General features: G+C 47.1%; 1 protein-coding gene across 19 annotated transcripts in view; it reads right to left on the bottom strand.

Moving 5' to 3' along the window:
* Positions 1-21,282, bottom strand: part of ATP10D (ATPase phospholipid transporting 10D (putative)) — a 79,686-nt gene that overhangs the window by 15,179 nt on the left and 43,225 nt on the right. For all 19 annotated transcript variants that reach the window (XR_013394272.1, XR_003708403.2, XM_077934333.1 and 16 more), the window contains 7 exons: positions 19,403-19,617; positions 18,079-18,261; positions 15,037-15,628; positions 12,501-12,607; positions 5,475-5,601; positions 3,468-3,652; positions 384-681 (listed from right to left, as the gene is read on the bottom strand). Coding sequence is in view for 17 of the 19 variants with exons in the window: in XM_077934333.1 (XP_077790459.1) it covers positions 384-681; positions 3,468-3,652; positions 5,475-5,601; positions 12,501-12,607; positions 15,037-15,628; positions 18,079-18,261; positions 19,403-19,617 (1,707 nt within the window). In the remaining 2 variants the exon portion in view is untranslated. The remainder of the gene's footprint in view (positions 1-383; positions 682-3,467; positions 3,653-5,474; positions 5,602-12,500; positions 12,608-15,036; positions 15,629-18,078; positions 18,262-19,402; positions 19,618-21,282) is intronic.

The raw sequence follows: 21,282 nt of genomic DNA, 5'->3' as shown, positions 1-21,282 counted from the left end.
TGCAATCGGAAGGAGGCAACTAGAGTGAAAATGCCTGGCTGATGCAGTTGTTACATCAGACTGTCTGTCTGTCTGTATCTATGGAGCAGCAGGGCTTTTCAACTAGCAGATCCCAGTTGGGATTCTACAGCCACGTTCTACCATTTGCCTGCTGGTCTGCTCTGGTTTGTGTCAATAGTTATCCCAAGGAAAATCCAAGGAACGTACCTTTAATGCAGATGTGGGGATCCTGTGGTCCTCCAGCTGTTGCTGGATTACAACTCATATCAACCCCAGCCAGCATGGCCAGTGGTCAGGGATGATGGAGATCAGATATCCCCCATCCCTGCTTTACAGTGAAATCAAAGGCGATGCTGCTCCCTTGCAAGAGAGAGATGACTCACCTACAGCCAATGTCATCACCTTCAGTTCCTTTCGGATCTTTTCCACCACTCGGCTCTTCTGCAGAGGGGTGGCTCGGCAGCAGATGACAGCCCGTACATGTGTTGTGAGCTGCAGGAACTTGCTCGCCACACTGTCGTGCAAGGCAAATTCTAATGTTGCTCCATCTATAACTAGGGCAGCAGTGAAATGTGGAATTTGAGCAACCGATGAGGTTGGGATTCTCAAATGGTTTGCATCATAGCTTTCTTTCCACTTGATGTCTTCCAAAATCTTGTCCATCTTCAACGAACAGGAATCCTGGTTGGGAAAAGGGCATTGGTAGGTTTTATCTACGATCAGTTCCTTATAAGTACGTATTAAAGCTTTGCTTTACAAGTCACACCTCAATGGGTGTTAACAGCTTGTCAACTAGCAGATCCTGGTTGGGATTCTACAGCCACATTCTACCATTTGCCTGCTGGTCTGCTCTAGTTTGTGTCAATAGTTATCCCAAGGAAAATCTAAGGAACGTACCTTTAATGCAGATGTGGGGATCCTGTGGTCCTCCAGCTGTTGCTGGATTACAACTCATATCAACCCCAGACAGCATGGCCAGTGATAATAAATAATAGATGTATCTTGAGTGCGTTCATTAATGAAAATGATCCGCCGTGTGTGTATGGAGTGTAGAAAATAATAGATGTATCTTGAGTGCGTTCATTAATGAAAATGATCCGCCATTTTTAATTCTGCAAAAGATCTGCAAGGCCATGATAGGGAAAGCCATCAGCACAAAGATTCTGGGCCACTTTGGATATTACCATAAACCGGTTTATGATGGAAGGGGGAATAAGCCAAAGGAACGACTCTCCAACACAGCCATGAGATCAGAAGCTTTCACTTCCATTTTTTATTAACTGCAATATGCCCAAACCCTATACTATAGTCTACCTTAACTATGGTTTGTGGAAAGGAGCCAACTTCAGAACCCATGCCTTGAACTTGGCTTGTTTCAAACATATTTTAAGACACTGTTTGTCAGGTTCAGATGAAGCAACAATATGGTTAATCAAAATGGAAACAAAGGTTTCTGTTCGTTTCATGTCTGCAGCAGGAATGCATTTAAAATTCTGAGGCTCACTGCGGCTTGCTCCTGTTGCAATAAACCATGGCTTAGACAAAGCAGCTCACTGTCACGTGAGCAAGGGTTCGTTAAATGCTTAAGAAATGAGCCACACACAGAGTTTACATTTAGCTAGGGGCAGGAATCCAATGGCTGAAGGAAACACTGGAAAGAGATATATCTTGCAATGTGTTTTTTTTTATAAAAAAAATCTGATTAATGGAAGGGGCTATATTATTAAATCGTGATCCATATGCATGTGAGTAGTTAGTTTTTTTATTTAAAGAAATAAAATAAACTCATCTTACATAATTCAGCTAAAATAAATGGGATCTGCAGAAGTGCAAGGGAAATTTCTGAGAGTTTATAGACACACGGCTCACTAAAATGAATGGGAGCTGTACATGAAGTTGTATGCTGCTTTCTCAATAATACACAGTGGATTTGAACTGAAACGACCTTTCCTCCCCAAAAATCATAATTAAATATAACCATCCGCCATGGATGCTTTAGTTGAGATTCTTGCATGGCAGGGGGTTGGACTAGATCATTATTGAAGTTCTTTCCAACTCTATGATTCTATGAATGTGCAATTAAAAGAAACATAACACTGTCTAGATTGGGACGCGGGCGGCGCTGTGGGTAAAACCAGAGTGCCTAGGACTTCCCGATCGTATGGTCGGTGGTTCGAATCCCCGCGGCGGGGTGAGCTCCCGTCTTTCGGTCCCAGCTCCTGCCCACCTAGCAGTTTGAAAGCACCCTTAAGTGCAAGTAGATAAATAGGTACCGCTTTATAGCGGGAAGGTAAATGGTGTTCCGTGTGCTGCGCTGGTGCCGGTTCGCCAGAGCAGCTTCGTCACGCTGCCCACGTGACCCGGAAGTGTCTACGGACGGCGCCGGCTCCCGGCCCTAGAGTGAGATGAGTGCACAACCCTAGAGTCTGTCAAGACTGGCCCGTATGGGCAGGGGTACCTTTACCTTTAACACTGTCTAGACAACATTTTTACTGTGATTAGTTCATCAGTCTTCAAGTGAGTCATCTGTGAAAACAAAGGCCTGAATTTCTAACAAACAAAATATCCATTCCTGCCATCATACAATATTCTTTTCAACCTGTTGGCTTTTTTTTTACGGCAAAGCATTCTCTGTCCCAATTTTTAAGCAATCTTTAACAAGTTATGGCTAGGATTAGTACTGGATAATGTGAATAAAGATATTTCCATCACATAAAAGGGAACTGGCTTCCCATTTGAAAACACTGACTATTTTTAAGAGAGAACACAAAAACACCAAGATTTTTTCTGCATTAGGAAATGTAAGTAGATTAACTTTCTGGAATGCTGCATGTAATACCATTTTAATGAGATAATTCTTAGCACATTAATGGTAATCAAACACGGCTGCAGGGAGATACGACAAAGAGCAACTTGCAAAAACTGAACTTGTTCCAATTTCCAAGACAAAGCTCCTAGTCCGACATCCATAGAGCTAGTGTAGTTTAGCATTTAGCCCTCGGAAGCATTTTAACAACGGTTTGCAGTGTGTCAACTTTCTGCGCAAGGCGGAAGGACAAATGAATTGGTGGCTGCATTTAAATAATTAACTGCCACTTATGCTTCTGTTCAGGAGTACAATTGTACAAAGCCTTACAGCTTAGACACTCACATTTAGCAAAAAATCCTGAATTTATAAAGGTCATCCTACAAAAAGCTGCAGTTTTTAGAAGCGAAGGGAACTGTGACACACTGCCAACACCCCAGCTGCACAGACCAGTGTGATGCCATTGGCCAAAAAGGAAAGGAGGAGCAGCAGCAGTAGCGGGGCGAGATGGGAAAGACAACTGCAAGATGAATTGGGTAACCCAAAGCAAAAACCGGAAGAGGTCTGGTGGGTAAGTTTGCTGCTCTTGTCTTTTCTGGCCCTGCGGTCATACAGCAATGCAAACAGTTCCAGCTACAGAAAAACCAAATGCCACACGCACCAGGCGATCAGACTGCAGGATGAAGATGAAATCACTCGGCGCCAGTAATCTACAGGAATGTGCTATGTTGATGGCTGTCTCGCTTTTATCGCCAGTCAGCATCCAGATTTTAATTCCTGCTTTTCGGAGCGCCTCTATGGTTTCTGGAACACCTTCCTGCAATCGGTCTTCAATTCCGGTGGCACCTGCAAAGCAGCAATCAGTGGGATTAGGTCAAACTGCACTGTTCTGCACCGCCTGCCAATTGGTTTCCAGGCCCAATTCAAAGTGCAGGTGCTGATCTATAAAGCCTTACAAGGTTCAGGACCTCAATATCTTAAGGACTGCGACTCCCCATACAAACTGACCTGGGCCCTGCGCTTGTCATCTGAGGCCCTTCTCTGTGCCCCCTCCCCACGAGAGGTTTGGAGGATGGCATCACAATAATGGGCCTTTTCTGTGGTGGCTCCCCATCTGTGGAATGCTCTCCCCAGAGAGGCTCACCTGGTGCCGTAATTACACATATTTAGGCAAAAACATTGCTCTTTACCCAGGCCCTTGGCCATTCAATAATGTATGGCCTGCTAGATGCGTGGGAGGAGACTGTTATGATTATTTTATTATTATGTTGATGTTTTATTGTGTTTTTAATATTTTGTTAGAAGCCACGCAGAGTTGCTGGTGAAACTCAACCAGATGGGGTGTGTATAAAATTATTATTATTATTATTATTATTATTACTACTACTACTACTACTACTATTATTATTTCTACTATTAGGCTCTGTATTATGTTTTTATTATTATGCTACATAAATTATGTGCTTAATTTTGTACACGGCCCTGGGATTTTTAGATAATGGACAGGATGTAGATCAAATCAATAACAATAGCAGAAAATAATTAAAAAATGCAATTAAGTGTAAATACTACTCAGCAGTTGGTAGCGGCAATATATAGAGCTGAGAAATGCCAAGTTTCTCCTAAGCAAAAATATGCTGAAATTTAAGGTTCATAATTTTTTTCCAAGTGGGATTGCAAAAGACTTATTACCATTCCAATTGCCAATGGTTTCTAGGCAAAGTGGCTACAATTCCCAACTCCTAACATGAGGTAAATGATGATGAATCAGCTTATGTGCCGATTTGCAACCTAACACATTTTACATGTGATAGAATTTCCCAAAATGTCTGAGAAATAATATGGAACCAGGATGAGTGTGGTGCCTTGGTCTGAACCGTAAAGGATATGGAGTAGTTTCTCTAACAGAATCAAAGCCTACGAAATCATGTATCCCAACAGCAATCTCAGTTTATCTGAGTGCTGGTCTTTAGGTGGGCAACGTGGCCCACCTTATGTGGACAAGTAACAAAAACAACCTTTAGTGGGGGAAAACCCCTCAGGATGGAATTCCTCCATGCCTACCGAATCAGCCGGATGAGTACTGAGTACCCTCAAATAGCTGCTGAGGGTAAAAATTGGGAAATTGTGTGGTAGGAGGGGAAATGGAATGCAATGTCTGGAATCCTGATCAGAAGCACTCCTTGCAGAGGCCTTCCCCTTTCAGCCCATGGAGGGGGAATTTTGTGGTATCTGATAGCCCCTGGGATGCCCTCCCAGGCAGGGCCAGCCCAGTCATTAGACAGTGTGAAGCCACAGCCTCAGGTGGCAGAAATTCATAAGGTGGCACCCACACACCCTGCTGTCTCCACCATCAGCGCTGATTTCTGGAGAGGTTTTGCTGGCAATCAGTGGCGGCGCAGCGGCACTTTCGCCTCCAGGGAATGCTTCCAGGAGCCACCAGATTGCACCTAAGTCGTCTACTCTTCATTCTCAAAAATTTATGCTCCTCCTTCCGAACCCCATTAAGCAGCAAAAGAAATGTTTAGATTAGTTCTTAACCTGAAGCACTATTTCTGGGTTAGCGGAGTCTGTAACCTGAAGTGTATGTAACCTGAAGCATATGTAACCAGAGGTACCACTGTATATTTAGGAGTTCAGCAAAACAACCATCTTCTTCCCAACTCACCAAGCAGTGTTAATTTGTTCTCAAGCTTCTGCATCGACTCAAGGAGCATTTCGTCCCGGCACTCTATGTTGTGTTCCGCGGAATAATACCCTTTTAACCATTCGTTGTATTCCTCATCAGTCAACACCTGCAGAATCAGCAAAGAGCCGACATCACCGTGCTGATCAACGTCATGCAAATAAAGCCATTTTAAAATAATAAAGAATTCACAGCATTCATCTCTCTAAAGCAAATTATATATCCAGATATATTTTTTAAGAGTCCCTTTGACCATTTGCAAGCGGTCTTTGGCCAACACAATGTGTGACAGAAGGAGAGGTGTGAAAATTATACCAATAGGTGTGTGTGTGTGGGGGGGGGGGAGATAAGGGCTAGAGCAAGAAGACAGCATCATTTGGCGCAAGGTGGGAGGCGAAAACTTGCCATCCACTTGCAGAAGCATGATGCACCAAATAATAAATAATAATAAAATTTTATTTATATCCCACCCTCCCCAGCCAAAGCCGGGCTCAGAGTGGCTAACAGCAGTAAAATTAACACAGTTTACATAAAATCACAATCAATTAATTGAAATACATTCTAAAATCAATTCAGAATCAAATTACAGTGGTGCCCCGCAAGACGAATGCCTCGCAAGACGGAAAACCCGCTAGACGAAAGGGTTTTCCGTTTTGGAGGTGCTTCGCAAGACGAATTTCCCTATGGCAGGGGTCTGCAACCTTTAAGACAAAAAGAGCCACTTGGACCCGTTTCCGAAGAAAAAACAACAACTGGGATCTGCAAAACCATTGGGACATTTAAAACAAATATATCTGACAGCGGGTGGGAAGGTGACGTCGGGACAGTGCGTGACTAACACACGCACCGCCCCCATGCGACGTCACAGCCAGTACAGCGCCCGCCACAGTGAGGAGTGTCGGGGCGCACAATGCGCCTCCTCCCCTCGCTAGTATCCGCCCCGGAGCCGCGGCAAAGATGTAAAAGAGCCACATGCGGCTCCGGAGCCGCGGGTTGCAGACCCCTCCTGCCCTATGGGCTTGCTTCGCAAGACGAAAATGTCTTGCGAGTCTTGCCATTTTTTTCTCGCTTTCCCCCCTTTTTCTAAGCCGCTAATAGCCTTTTAGCAGCTCAGCCGCTAAGCCTTTAATAGCCGCTAAACCGCTAATAGCGCTAATCCGCTTAGCCGCTAATGGGGTTGCTTCACAAGACGAAAAAACCGCTAGACGAAGAGAATCACGGAACGGATTCTTTTCGTCTTGCGAGGCACCACTGTAATGGCAACCATTGGGCTAGAGTTCTATGAGGATTACCAAAGGAGGGGGTCAGACTGTGCCTTGGCCAAAGGCCTGGTGGAACAGCTATGTCTTGCAGGCCCTGTGGAAAGATGTCAAGTCCCGCAGGGCCCTAGTCTCTTTTGACCGAGCTTTCTACCAGATCGGGGCCGCGGCTGAAAAAGCCCTGGCTCTAGTTGAGGCCAGCCTAACCTCCCTGTGGCCCCAGACCTCCAAAATGTTTTTGTTTGAAGACCGTAAGGTCCTCCGTGGGACATACCAGGAGAGGCAGTCCTGTAGGTATGAGGGTCCTAGGCTGTATAGGGCTTTAAAGGTTAAAACCAGCACCTTAAACCTGATCCTGTACTCTACCGGGAGCCAGTGCAGCTGGTATAGAGCCGGGTGAATGTGATCCCGCAGCGAGGACCCCGTAAGGAGTCTTGCCACGGCATTCTGCACCCGCTGGAGTTTCTGGGTCAGTCTCAAGGGCAGCCCCACATAGAGCGAGTTACAATAATCAAGTCTGGAGGTGACTCCCCTGTGTGAGTGCCTGAGGGCCCTGCTCTTGCCACTTACCACCTGGCCTGGGGTGGGGCCTAAAGCCTCAAAAGGACTGCTCTGCTGCCCAGGAGGACTCCCCTGTGTGAGTGTCTGAGGGCCCTGCTTTTGCCACTTACCATCTGGCCTGGGGCGGGGCCTGAAGCCTCAAAAAGAAAGGACTGCTCTGCTGCCCAGGAGGACTCCCCTGTGTGAGTGCCTGAGGGCCCTGCTCCTTCTTGCCACTTACCACCTGGCCCAGGGAGGGCCTGACAGGCCTCACAAGGACTGCTCCTGCCACTTACTATCTGGCCCAGGGTGGGGCCTCACAAGGATGGTTGTTGCCACTGATGCTGCTACTGCCCAGGAGGACCTGGAGGGGTGCAGAGTTCTTTTTAACTTTTTAAAAAATATTTTCCTTTCCATTTAGATTTTTTATATATGGGGGTGGGATGGATGTTTGGGTGGGCTTGGGAATTTGTTAGATTTTGATGAATTTGTAATTTTTGCAGTTTTTATTTGTATTTTATTGTTTTCTGGGTTGTTTTTGTTTTTATTGTTTTAAGGTTTTATTGTTTTAGGCTGCGAAAGAATAACATTAATTGCCATCAGTGGAGGCTACTATGAGGCTTGGGATTGCTATCGTGGAGGGGCAAGGGAGGTATGGCGGTGGGGGCAGATGTTATAGGCAAAGGGGATCGAGATATGGATATGCTTGTACCCCTTCCAATCTGCATCCCACCCTGAGGGACGAGGGTAGGGTGAGCAAGGATTGCTCACCTCCGTCACTGGTGCTGTGCAATGCCAGGTCTATAGGCAACAAAACCGCCACCCTGCGAGATTTCTTTATCTCGCAGGGGGTCGACCTGGCTTGTGTGACAGAGACCTAGGTACGCGAAGGGGCAACAGTTACCTTACGAGAGATGGCGCCCCCGGGTTTCTCCGTCCTCCACCAGTCGCGGACTGTGGGCGAGGGGTGGCATTATTAATCCGGGAAGATTGTCCTTTCAGGGCTCTACCATCGCCATCGATCCCCAGTATTGAATGTGTTGGCCTAGTGTGGGGCTCCAAGGAGAGCTTGGCTGTCTGGCTGGTGTACCGGCCACCTAGCGCACCAGCAGCCACCCTGTCAGGCCTATTGGAGGCGGTGGCAGGCTGGGCCTTGGAGTTCCCTAACCTATTGGTATTGGGGGACTTTAACATCCATGCTGATGCCACTCCCTCCTCACAGGCTCTGGACCTGGTGTCTTCCATGGCGACACTAGGGCTCTCCCAGGTTGTTTCGGGCCCCACACATCAAGCAGGCCACACGCTGGATTTGATCTTTGGCGTAGGTATAGATGTGATCATGTCTCCTTCGATGAAGGTGCCATGGTCTGATCACTATGCTCTGAAAGCCAGGATTGACTTTCCACCCCCACCCTGCTTAGGTGGCGAGCCGATTTGGGCTCGCCCGCAGAGACTGATGGACCCTGATAGATTCCGCCAAGCCTTGCGGGACCTTGCTCCCCCTGGCGACTCATTGACTGAGCTTGTTGAGGGCTGGAATATCCAGCTCCTGGCAGCCATCGATGAGATCGCACCTAAGCGCCCTCTGCGACCCCGCAGAAACCGGGCTCCCTGGTTTACTGAGGAGCTCCGGAAAATGAAGCGTGACCTCAGACGGCTAGAGTGAGTATGGCGGGGTGCCCGTGATGGAGCCACAAGGACATCTTATAGGGCTTTTATGAAAACCTATGAGATGGCGGTGAAGGCTGCTAAGAAGTCTTACTTCTTGGCCTCCATTGCATCTGCTAGCTGTCGCCCGGCGCAATTATTTAGTATAATCAGGTCTTTAACGTCCCTTGAGGGACAGCCAAATTTAAATAACAATTTGACACACAGCTGTGAGGCATTTGCGAGCTTTTTTGCGGAGAAGGTCTTGTTGCTCCGCCATGACCTCCCTGCCAATTTGGATACAATAAAGGAACTGGAGGCCCCTCGAATGTCCTCGGGTCCAGTATTGGACCACTTCGACCGGATATCCCCAGCCGATGTGGACAGACTCCTCCGAGCTGGAAAGCCCACCACCTGTCCTCTCGATCCGTGCACGTCTTGGCTGATTAGAGCGTGTCCAGACGAGGTGCGGGCCCTCCTGGGGGATATCATCAATTTGTCCCTTGGCACGGGGACATTCCCAGGGGAACTGAAGGAGGCAGTGGTGCGCCCGCTCTTAAAGAAAACATCATTAGATCCTTTAGATCTATCCAATTACCGCCCGGTTTCGAATCTTCCGTTCCTGGGTAAGGTGATTGAGAGAGCGGTTGCTGAACAGCTTGGTGGGTTTCTGGATGAAACATCAGCTCTGGATCCATTCCAGTCTGGCTTCCGCACTGGTCATGGAACCGAGACGGCTCTGGTTGCCCTAACAGATGATCTTCGTAGACAGCTGGATCGAGGCGGGTCGGGGCTGCTGATTCTTCTAGATCTGTCAGCAGCTTTCGACATGGTCGATCATGAACTTCTGGACCACTGCCTTGCCGACGTGGGGATCCAGGGCACAGTCCTTCAATGGCTGCGCTCGTTTCTCTCTGGTCGGGGACAGAGGGTGGCGCTTGGGGGGGAATTGTCATTGCGCCACTCCTTGGTGTGTGGAGTACCTCAGGGTGCGATACTCTCTCCGATGCTTTTCAACATCTTTATGCGCCCCCTCGCCCAGCTTGTTCGGAGTTTTGGGCTGGGTTGCCATCAGTATGCCGATGACACCCAACTCTATCTGTTGATGGATGGCCATCCTGACTCGGCCCCAGACACACTGACCAGATGTTTGGAAGCTGTGGCTGGATGGTTACGTGGGAGCCGGTTGAAGCTAAATCCTTCAAAGACAGAGGTCCTGTGGCTGGGACAGGACGATATGGGATGGGGGGGGGCAACTCCCATCTCTTGCGGGGGCGCAATTAGTGCCAGCACCGTCCGTTAAGAGTTTGGGTGTAATCTTTGACACCTCCCTTTCCATGCAGGCGCAGATTGCAGCTATAACAAAGGCGGCATTTTTCCATCTCCGCCAAGCTAAGCAGTTGGCTCCTTACCTCTCTCACCCTGACCTAGCCACTGTGATCCACACGATGGTCACCTCCAGACTGGATTATTGTAACTCGCTCTACGTGGGGCTGCCCTTGAGACTGACCCAGAAACTCCAGCGGGTGCAGAATGCTGCAGCGAGACTCCTTACGAGGTCTTCGCTGCGAGATCACATTCACCCGGTGCTATGCCAGCTGCACTGGCTCCTGGTGGAGTACAGGATCAGGTTTAAGGTGCTGGTTTTAACCTTTAAAGCCCTATACGGCCTAGGTCCCTCGTGCCTACGGGACTGCCTCTCCTGGTATGTCCCACAGAGAAACTTACGGTCTTCAAATAAAAACATCTTGAAGGTCCCAGGCCACAGAGAAGTTAGGCTGGCCTCAACTAGAGCCAGGGCTTTTTCGGCTGTGGCTCCGATCTGGTGGAACACTCTGTCACAAGAGACCAGGGCCCTGCGTGACTTGACATCTTTCCGCAGGGCCTGCAAGACAGAGCTGTTCCACCAGGCCTTTGGCCAGGGCACAGCCTGACTCCCTCCCTCAGCAATCTTCACGGAGCTCTGGCCCAATGGTTGCCAGTGGCTTGAATTAATTAATTTTATAATGAATGATTTTAGAGTGTTGTTTATGCTGTACTTTTGTACTGTTTTATTGTTGTTAGCCGCCCTGAGCCCGGCTTCGGCTGGGGAGGGCGGGATATAAATAAAATTTATTATTATTATTATTATTATTATTATTATTATTATTATTATTATTATTATTCCTTCCTTCCTTCCTTCCTTCCTTCCTTCCTTCCTTCCTTCCTTCCTTCCGCCTTGTCACTCTGAGCTCCTAGACTGGCCACCTGGCAGTCAATGCACCCATCCCTGCTTTTTTATGTGTTTTCTGAACTGCACTCAACAAAGACGGTGGCCTTTGCTGCTTTCTCCCTCGCAGCACCATGTACTGGCTGAATTATTTCAGGTTGGATATAAACTGAGTGTATGCCCAGGAATGATACATGCACACCAAATCTACAGTATTTTGGAGGTGGCCCCGTGTCACTTACATAACTACCAAGCTCAGTATTTGAGAGAATGCAGGTGCTGCAAGAATTAAAACATTACTTCATTTAAAGGGAATAACAGTGTGTTACAATGGGGCTGGCTACAGAACTATACGACTGAGACAGGCATCTTCCACTATTACAACAAACCCCCCAAATCAGTCAAGTTCCCTATTTTTTTGTTTCTCAAAGTGAGTTTTTTTCTGGCACAGCACTGCTTGACAAATGCAACTTATGTCAAACCAAGGTTTTGAGAGCAAAATCCTGGGGAACATTCAAGCTATGTAACCGCCTATCCTCCACTGCCATCTATTGAAAGTAAAATAACAGGCTTAAAATAACAACAAATCCCTCCTAAAAACTCCCAATATTGATACTAAAAAATAGCTAAAGAAAGTCCTGACACGTGCATGCAGTTTACTCGTTCATTTAATTGTTGGGGGTGGCTTCATTTAACCATCCCTTTGTAGAAAGAGAACTTGCCCTTCCTTTGAAATCAGTTTGTGATGGGAAACCATGTGGTCAGACCATATCCATATGCTTTCAACTGTGGTTAGGACACAGGTCATGGAGAGAGATGTTTGAAAATTCTAAATATTCCATATATAATCTGCTGACCAGTGCTTTGACTACATTCTAAACCGAGAAAAAGGTGCCCCCACCCAACTGGGCGAGCCTAAACCCCAAATCTGCTGGCTAGGAGTTAGGAAGAAACAGAGGTGCTTCTCCATCAGCAGAGAAGAGTTTCACTGGCAAAGGACCACAGCAAATGTGGAGCCTTCCGCTAAACCCGCAGATAGCTCTGAAGGTATAGATGGCAGGTCTCTGGAAGCGGCAGCTGACCCTCCACCCAGTTTAGGAATGCCCTGTAAAATAAACAGCACCCTATTCTTTCAAGAATAGAAAAAACAGAATCGCAGAATTGTAGAGTTGGGAGGGATCGCGAGTCTCATCTAGCCTAATTCCCTGCAATGCAGGAATCTCAACACAATGGCCCCCATCCAATCTGAAACCCCACCACACCCTGCTTAGCTCTGCAAACGTGCTAGCGGTTTTATTGCTGGCACTGAGGTTTTGCCAATTCTGTACCGTTAACCATTAAGAGAAATATCACCTTCATAGCTACACAGAGAGTGCGCAGTCCTTGTGCAGCATAATCATCCAAATGCATCTGAGTTCTCTCCTTAATTCTTTTCATCTGCGCGTCAATCTTTTTAATACCTGAGATTTGAGATAATGAAAAGCAGGAAACGTTAAATACTAAACATAGGGGTCATCTATGTAAAAGGATCAAATTCCTGAGGGTGGGAGGCGGTGGGGAGCTATGTAAAATATTCTGAGTGGCATCCTGAGATATAATAGGGGAATAAATTTTGACAGGTGCTACTTGTGCAATCTATGGAGTCCAATGCCCTGGGGCCCAGTTATGCTAAAATGTACCAAAATATTGTTTGCATTTTTGTGGTGACCAACAGTAAATAAACTTGACTGACTGGCCCTTGCATTTCAGAGACTTATAAGACTTTGGTTTATTTGGTTCTATGTTTTCTATTTGGTTTCTCATATTGTTCAATGTTCCGGATAGACTATATAAAGAGTTTATATTGGTATTGCATTGTTGTACTTGGTCATCGTGTTGCCTTGGATATTACTGGCCCTTGCATTGGGCAGGTTTTTTGCCTGGCGGTGGAGATACCTTGATCATGAACCTGGTTTTACTACAGCAAGGCAGCAGCTCATGTAAAATGTAGTGGCACGACTAAGCGAGCCGGGAAGGGCTGGGCGATGGGCTCTGCGGGGTGGTGAATGCTTCCCTCTGTGAGGGAGCCTTCCCAGACCCGCTGAAAGAGGCGGTCATTAAACCGCTTCTTAAAAAAACATCTTTAGACCCGGCCAATTTGGCCAACTATCGCCCAGTCTCAAATCTACCATTCTTGGGCAAGGTGATTGAGCGGGTGGTTGCTGAACAACTCCAAGCACGCCTGGAGGAAACGGACCATTTGGATCCCTTCCAATCAGGATTCAGGTCTCACCATGGGACTGAAACTGCCTTGGTCGCGCTGGTTGATGATCTCCGGCGGGCTAGGGACAAAGGTGAGAGCTGTTTCCTAGTTCTGCTGGATCTCTCAGCGGCCTTTGACACCATCGACCATAACATCCTTCTGGACCGTCTAGAGGGGCTGGGAGCTGGGGGCACTGTCATACAGTGGTTCCGCTCCTTCCTCCTGGGTCGTGTCCAGAAAGTGGTGGTGGGGGATGAGTGCTCAGACCCCTGGGCTCTCACTTGTGGGGTGCCTCAGGGTTCTGTCCTCTCCCCCATGCTTTTTAATATCTATATGAAGCCGCTGGGAGAGATCATCAGGGGGTTTGGACTGGGTGTTCATCAGTACGCAGATGACACCCAGCTCTACCTCTCCTTTAAATCAGAACCAGTGAGGGCGGTGAAGGTCCTGTGTGAGTGCCTGGAGGCGGTTGGAGGATGGATGGCGGCTAACAGACTGAGGTTGAATCCTGACAAGACAGAAGTACTGTTTTTGGGGGACAGGGAGCGGGTTGGTGTGGGGGATTCCCTGGTCTTGAATGGGGTAACTGTGCCCCTGAAGGACCAGGTGTGCAGCCTGGGAGTCATTTTGGACTCACAGCTGTCCATGGAGGCGCAGGTTAACTCTGTGTCCAGGGCAGCTGTCTACCAGCTCCACCTGGTACGCAGGCTAAGACCCTACCTGCCCGCGAACTGTCTCGCCAGAGTGGTGCATGCTCTAGTTATCTCACGCTTGGACTACTGCAACGCGCTCTACGTGGGGCTACCTTTGAAGGTGACCCGGAAACTGCAATTAATCCAGAATGCGGCAGCTAGACTGGTGACTGGGAGTGGCCGCCGGGACCATATAACACCGGTTCTGAGAGACCTGCATTGGCTCCCAGTACGTTTCCGAGCACGATTCAAAGTGTTGGTGCTGACCTTTAAAGCCCTAAACGGCCTCGGTCCTGTATACCTGAAGGAGCGTCTCCACCCCCATCATTCAGCCCGGACACTGAGATCCAGCGCCGAGGGCCTTCTGGCGGTTCCCTCATTGCGAGAAGTGAGGCTACAGGGAACCAGACAGAGGGCCTTCTCGGTAGTGGCGCCCGCCCTGTGGAACGCCCTCCCATTAGATGTCAAAGAGATAAATAATTACCTGATATTCAGAAGACATCTTAAGGCAGCCCTGTTCAGGGAAGTTTTTAATATGTAATGCTGTACTGTTTTTAACACTGATTGGGAGCCGCCCAGAGTGGCTGGGGAAACTCAGCCAGATGGGCGGGGTATAAATAATAAATTATTATTATTATTATTATTATATTATTCCCTAGGGTACAATATCTCCATCAGAATACACCATGGCTAGAGGCCCAAGTGACCTCAGAGTGCCTTTTACCACCCTTACTTTGTAAGACCATTAAGGGCATTCCTGGATTGAGATAGCTTGGCCACTGTTGTCCATGCACTGGAAGCCTCGAGATGGGATTACAACACTCTATTGGCTATTTCTCAGATTACGTACATCACTGTCCAGACTCTCAAGGTTTATGAAACGTCTGGATTGGAGGTTAAAGGCTTCTGTGTTTGCCAGTGTTTATTAGAAAGCTGACTAGAGCGTCCCCCATACCTGTTGAGTCTTTCTCCAGCAAATCCATCATGACAGAGTCTGCTCCTTTGGTGTACACGACGATGTGGTTCAAAATGGGGTGCCTCACCACAATGGACATCCGTTTGCGGACGGAATCGAAAGGCAAGATGTGTAGCAGCTGAAACGTTAACAGTCCCAAAGGTTCCAAGTGTACCGTCACCAGTTCGGGACTCCTAGACTGCAAACGGCATTGGTAAGCCCTGGCAGCGTAAACCAAGGCCGCTTCGTCAGGGCTCTCTGCTTCATAGAACAGATCGCCTTCAGGAGATGACCCAGCCCCGGTTCCGGGTGCCAATTCTTTTGACCTACTTGAGGTCTCTGTTTGGTCGTGCCCTGACACTATGGAGCTGGTTGGGCTTCCGGACGAAGAGCTTTGATTCGAAAGAGATGACGGAAACTTCACACGGAAAATGGACAGCTTCTGTGAACGCGAGCTTTCAGACTCTGATTCGGCTATACCTGAGCTTCGAGCAGAGGTGGGGCTTATTTTTCGGGCAGATAACTTATGGAAAATTTGCTTCAGGTCCATAAAGTGTGAAGTGGGAACTCGGTTTTTGGGAGTCCATCGCCTCTGTAAAAACAGGAATAATCATCATCATCATCATCATCATCATCATCAGCAGCAGCAGCAGCCATAAAGGATACAATCCAAAGGCCTGTACCCAAAACAGACAAGCAAAGCCTCTGTATTACAGCCAACACCTTTTAACATGTTGAAACCAGATCCTAAGCTCCCTTAGAAAAGAAGTAAAAGTTTAAGACTCAGTGGAACGCAGTGGATGTAGCCTACCTTGATTTCAGCAAGGCATTTGACAAGGTGCCCCATGATATTCTTGTAAAGAAGCTGGTAAAATGCGGTCTTGACTATGCTACCACTCAGTGGATTTGTAACTGGCTGACTGACCGAACCCAAAGGGTGCTCATCAATGGTTCCCCTTCATCCTGGAGAAGAGTGACTAGTGGGGTGCCACAGGGTTCTGTCTTGGGCCCGGTCTTATTCAACATCTTTATCAACGACTTGGATGATGGACTCAAGGGCATCCTGATCAAATTTGCAGACGACACCAAACTGGGAGGGGTGGCTAACACCCCAGAGGACAGGATCACACTTCAAAACGACCTTGACAGATTAGAGAACTGGGCCAAAACAAACAAGATGAACTTTAAGAGGGAGAAATGTAAAGTATTGCACTTGGGCAAAAAAAATGAGAGGCACAAATACAAGATGGGGGACACCTGGCTTGAGAGCAGTACATGTGAAAAGGATCTAGGAGTCTTGGTTGACCACAAACTTGACATGAGCCAACAGTGTGACGCGGCAGCTAAAAAAGCCAATGCAATTCTGGGCTGCATCAATAGGAGTATAGCATCTAGATCAAGGGAAGTAATAGTGCCACTGTATTCTGCTCTGGTCAGACCTCACCTGGAGTACTGTGTCCAGTTCTGGGCACCACAGTTCAAGAAGGACACTGACAAACTGGAACGTGTCCAGAGGAGGGCAACCAAAATGGTCAAAGGTCTGGAAACGATGCCTTATGAGGAACGGCTAAGGGAGCTGGGCATGTTTAGCCTGGAGAAGAGGAGGTTAAGGGGTGATATGATAGCCATCTTCAAATATATAAAAGGATGTCATATAGAGGAGGGAGAAAGGTTTTTTTCTGCTGCTCCAGAGGAGCGGACACGGAGCAATGGATCCAAACTACAAGAAAGAAGATTCCACCTAAACATTAGGAAGAACTTCCTGACAATAAGAGCTGTTCAACAGTGGAATTTGCTGCCAAGGAGTGTGGTGGAGTCTCCTTCTTTGGAGGTCTTTAAGCAGAGGCTTGACAACTATATGTCAGGAGTGCTCTGATGGTGTTTCCTGCTTGACAGGGGGTTGGACTCGATGGCCCTTGTGGTCTATTCCAACTCTATGATTCTATATGTTAAAGTATTGTTCTAAGAAAGATATGCCAATTTTGCTTAGAATAAAAATGTAAAGTATATGTATGAATAGGAAAAGAAAAGAGATAAAAGAAGTACAAATAACGATACATTTGAAGGTGACTCAGAAACTACAACTAATCCAGAATGCGCCTGCCAGACTGGTGACTGGGAGTGGCTGCCCGGACCATATAACCCTGGTCCTAAAGGATCTTTGTTGGCTCCCAGTACATTTCCGGGCACAATTCAAATTGTTGGTGTAGGCCTTTGAAGTCCTAAACAGTTTTGGCCCTGTATACTTGAAGGAGCGTCTCCACCCCCATCATTCAGCCCAGACACTGAAGTCTAGCTCCCAGCACCTTCTGGAGGTTCCTTCATTGTGAGAAGTGAGGTTACAGGAAACCAGGCACAGGGCCTTCTGGGTAGTGGCACCTGCCCTGTGGAACACCCTTCCGTCAGATGTCAAAGAAATAAACAACTATCTGCCTTTTAGAAGACATCTGAAGGCAGCCCTGTAGAGGGAAGTTTTTAATGTTTGGTGTCTTACTGTGTGTTAATTTGCATCATATATTCTGTGTCCAGGGCAGCTATCTACCAGCTCCATCTGGAACGCAGGCTGAGACCCTACCTGCCCGCAGACTGTCTCGCCAGAGTGGTGCATGCTCTAGTTATCTCCCGCTTGGACTACTGCAGTGCACTCTACGTGGGGCTACCTTTGTAGATGACCCGGAAACCACAACTAATCCAGAATGTGGCAGCAAGACAGGTGATTGAGAGTGGCCGCCCAGGCAGAGGGCCTTCTCGGTGGTGGCGCCCGCCCTGTGGAACGCCCTCTCATCAGATGTCAAGGAAATAAAGAACTATCTGACTTTTGGAAGACACCTGAAAGCAGCCCTGTTTAGGGAGGTTTTTAATGTTTGATCTTTTATCGTGTTTTTAATATTTGTTGGGAGCTGCCCAGAGTGGCTGGGGAAACCCAGCCAGATGGGTGGGGTATAAATAATAAATAATAATAATAATAATTACTACACACACACACACACACACACACACACACAAGCACCAACAGCATCTCTAGTTTCTCCCCTGCCTTACCTTTCGCTGTGGTTGATCAGGCGTTGAAACAACGACAGTGTTGCAAATCGACAGAGCGATGAAGAATTCAGCGATGTACACTATCTCTGGCGTTAGCCCTACCGTCTCAGATATTGTATAGGATTTGAAAGTGATCCTCCTCAACTTCCTTTCAAGGAGTTCATCTGGCACAACATCAGTCTCCTTGTTGGTCAAGCAAAAACAAGGACGGTAAGGTTCTCGTCAAAATTATCTTCCCCCCTCCCCCAAAGGTCATATAGCAATGAGCCCACGCTCCTGGAAGACCCAGCTTTTCAGAAATTTTATTCATTTATAACTCAAGTGCACAGGCCAGTTCTCCAGCATCTCACAACCGTACAACAACAAAAATGCAAATCCGTACATTGCTGCAACAGCAATCAAGTACTAAATTGTTTCAAAACGTGACAAGGCAATCTGACAAATAATTAAATTTCATCAAATGACATTTTAAAGTCACCAGAAAACCAATGATCAATCATTAAAACATAGCAAGGAGTGATAAATATAATGAACATTCCAATGTAACTGCATGCCAATGGAGACCGAGGCTGAAAGGCTCGAAGTTCTCCCTGCAGAAAAATCATCCCTTGCGGCAGATGGATTGCTTAGAAGCGTCTTGTGGAACAGCCACTGCCAGGTCACTTTTGGATTGTGAGAAATGCAGTGATATGTAAAGGACCCCTGGATGGTTAAGTCCAGTCAAAGGCGGTTGCAGTGCTCATCTTGATTTCAGGCCAAGGAAGCCAGTGTTTGTCCATAGACAGCTTTCCGGGTCATGTGACCAGCATGACTAAACTGCTTCTGGCACAATGGAACGCCATGATGGAAACCAGAGCACATGGAAACGCAGCGGTATTTCTTTATCTACTTGCACAGGTGTGCTTTCAAACTGCTAGGCAAACAGAGCAACAGGAGCTCACCCCGTCATGGGGATTCGAACCGCCGACCTTCTGATCAGCAAGCCCCAGAGCAGGGGTAGGCAACCTAAGGCCTGTGGGCCAGATGTGGCCCAATCACCTTCTCAATCCGGCCCGTGGATGGTCCGGGAATCAGCATGTTTTTACATGAGTAGAATGTGTGCTTTTATTTCAAATGCACCTCTGGGTTATTTGTGGGGCATAGGAATTCGTTCATTTTTTTCCTTTCCAAAATATAGTCTGGCCCACCACATGGACCGACCTGCGGTTGCAAAAGTCTGCTGACCCCTGCCCCAGAGGCTCAGTGGTGCCTTCATAGGTATGTATGAATAGGTCAGCCAGAAGCCCCCACACAAGTCCCGCGTAGGCTCAAGGAACACACTTACAATTGGGCTGCTGAAGGCCATTTGTGTCGTGCGTGATATACTAGTTCGCAAGGCGGAGGTGGAGCTAAACAAGTGGCTCAAAGACTTTGTACTCTGGAAATAACCCGATTTGCAGGTGGAAAACCTTGATGGACGCTTCAAAGAGGAATGTGAAGCACGTATTCCTTCTTCATCTTCTTCTTCATCATAATCTAGGTATGATTCTAGCCTCTTAGCTAGACAGAGAGAGAGAAAGAGATCACCCACATGATTCTTTAAAGTAAAATAATGAATCTATGACTGGTCCCGTATTCTCAACCCAAGGAATTCAATGTATTTATTAGTTCTACCCCCACCTTTCCTGCATCACGGAGCCTAAGGTGGTACGAAATAAACAAATAAAGCCATTATGAGCAGCAGCTATGTGCCGCACGCCACTTGCCACTGGTCTTTGTATTATGACCTTCGAGATACTCAACTGATCCCCCATTTTAGCAGTCCCAAGTCAACAGTGAAAGCAAAGACAAGGAATTCCTTGTCCTAGTGGACTTCCTCCCATGACTGGAAAGAGAAGCTGCTGAATTGCAACTCATTACCAAACTTAAAACCACGGAGAGACCTGGTCTGAACAAAGACATTGGATTCTTATCTCATTATACATTACAAAGCCATTTTTCACATTCTCACCCCTTGCTTTTTCCTGTAAGACCTATTGCAGTCGTTAAGAGTCGTCAACAGGCTCATCACAGCTATCTGCCAATCACCCATTCGCACCACCCTTCTGAGTAATACCCCTCCCCACCTTCTCACTATATAGAAGGATCTGGCAACTTCTGTTTCAGTGTATCTGAAGAAGTGTGCATGCACACGAAAGCTCATACCTAGAACTAACTTAGTTGGTCTTTAAGGTGCTACTGGAAGGAATTTTTTTGTTTTTTCCTCCCATGAATCGTTCAGTCGTACCTTGGTTTTTGAACAGCTTAGTTCTTGATCATTTTGGCTCCCAAACACCGCAAACTCAGAAGTGAGTGTTCCGGTTTTCGAACTTTTTGGGAAGCCCAACGTCCGACACTGCTTCCGGTTGAGTGCAGGAAGCTCTGCAGCCAATCGGAAGCTGTGCCTTGGTTTTTTGAACGTTTTTGGAAGTCAAACAGACTTCCGGAATGGATTCTGTTCAAGAACCAAGGTACGACTGTATTTGGCATTTGACGTGGGGAGGGGGGGAGTCATCTTCTATTTACCAAGTTACAGAATTATGAAGAGCTGCAAAACAAGAAAAACAGTGACTTCCCACCTCTATTTTTTTCTTTAATAGCGGTCAGAAATATTCTGACGTGATCATAATATTCAGGTGTTGGGTTTTTTAGCCGGAACTCAGGGGAATGGAGTTTCCTTCCCTTTTAGAAATTAAATAAATTGTTGTTGTTGTTGTTTTGTTGTGGGATGGGGAGCTGGAACGGATATACACCCAATGCCAGAGCCAAAACAACGGCAACAACAACATTATTAACCCCACCCATCTGACAGGGTTGCCTCAACCACTCTGGGCAGCTTCCAAGATATTTAAAAACACAAAATCCACTTATATCTGTAATCAATACAGTTGTGGCCATTTCTAATCTAGATCATTGTCTGCTTGAGTTTATTAATCACATCTTACATTTAGACACTGGCCAGGGTGGGATGGGAAGGCACTGTAGATGGGTCCACAATAAACAAACAAACAAACTTCAGAGTGAGTTCCCCCACCTTTTTCTCCAGAAAAAAGCACTGATAATACAGTGGTGCCTCGCAAGACGAAAATAATCCGTTCCGCGAGTCTCTTCGTCTAGCGGTTTTTTTGTCTTGGCATTTTTTCAGAATAGACAATAGCTTCTTAACCACTGGGGCGGGGAAAATGC

Source organism: Podarcis muralis, chromosome 9 (assembly GCF_964188315.1).
Source record: "Podarcis muralis chromosome 9, rPodMur119.hap1.1, whole genome shotgun sequence".
NCBI lineage: Eukaryota > Metazoa > Chordata > Lepidosauria > Squamata > Lacertidae > Podarcis > Podarcis muralis.
Note: the sequence above shows the minus strand (reverse complement) of the source record. Positions and strands in the feature narration are given on the sequence as shown.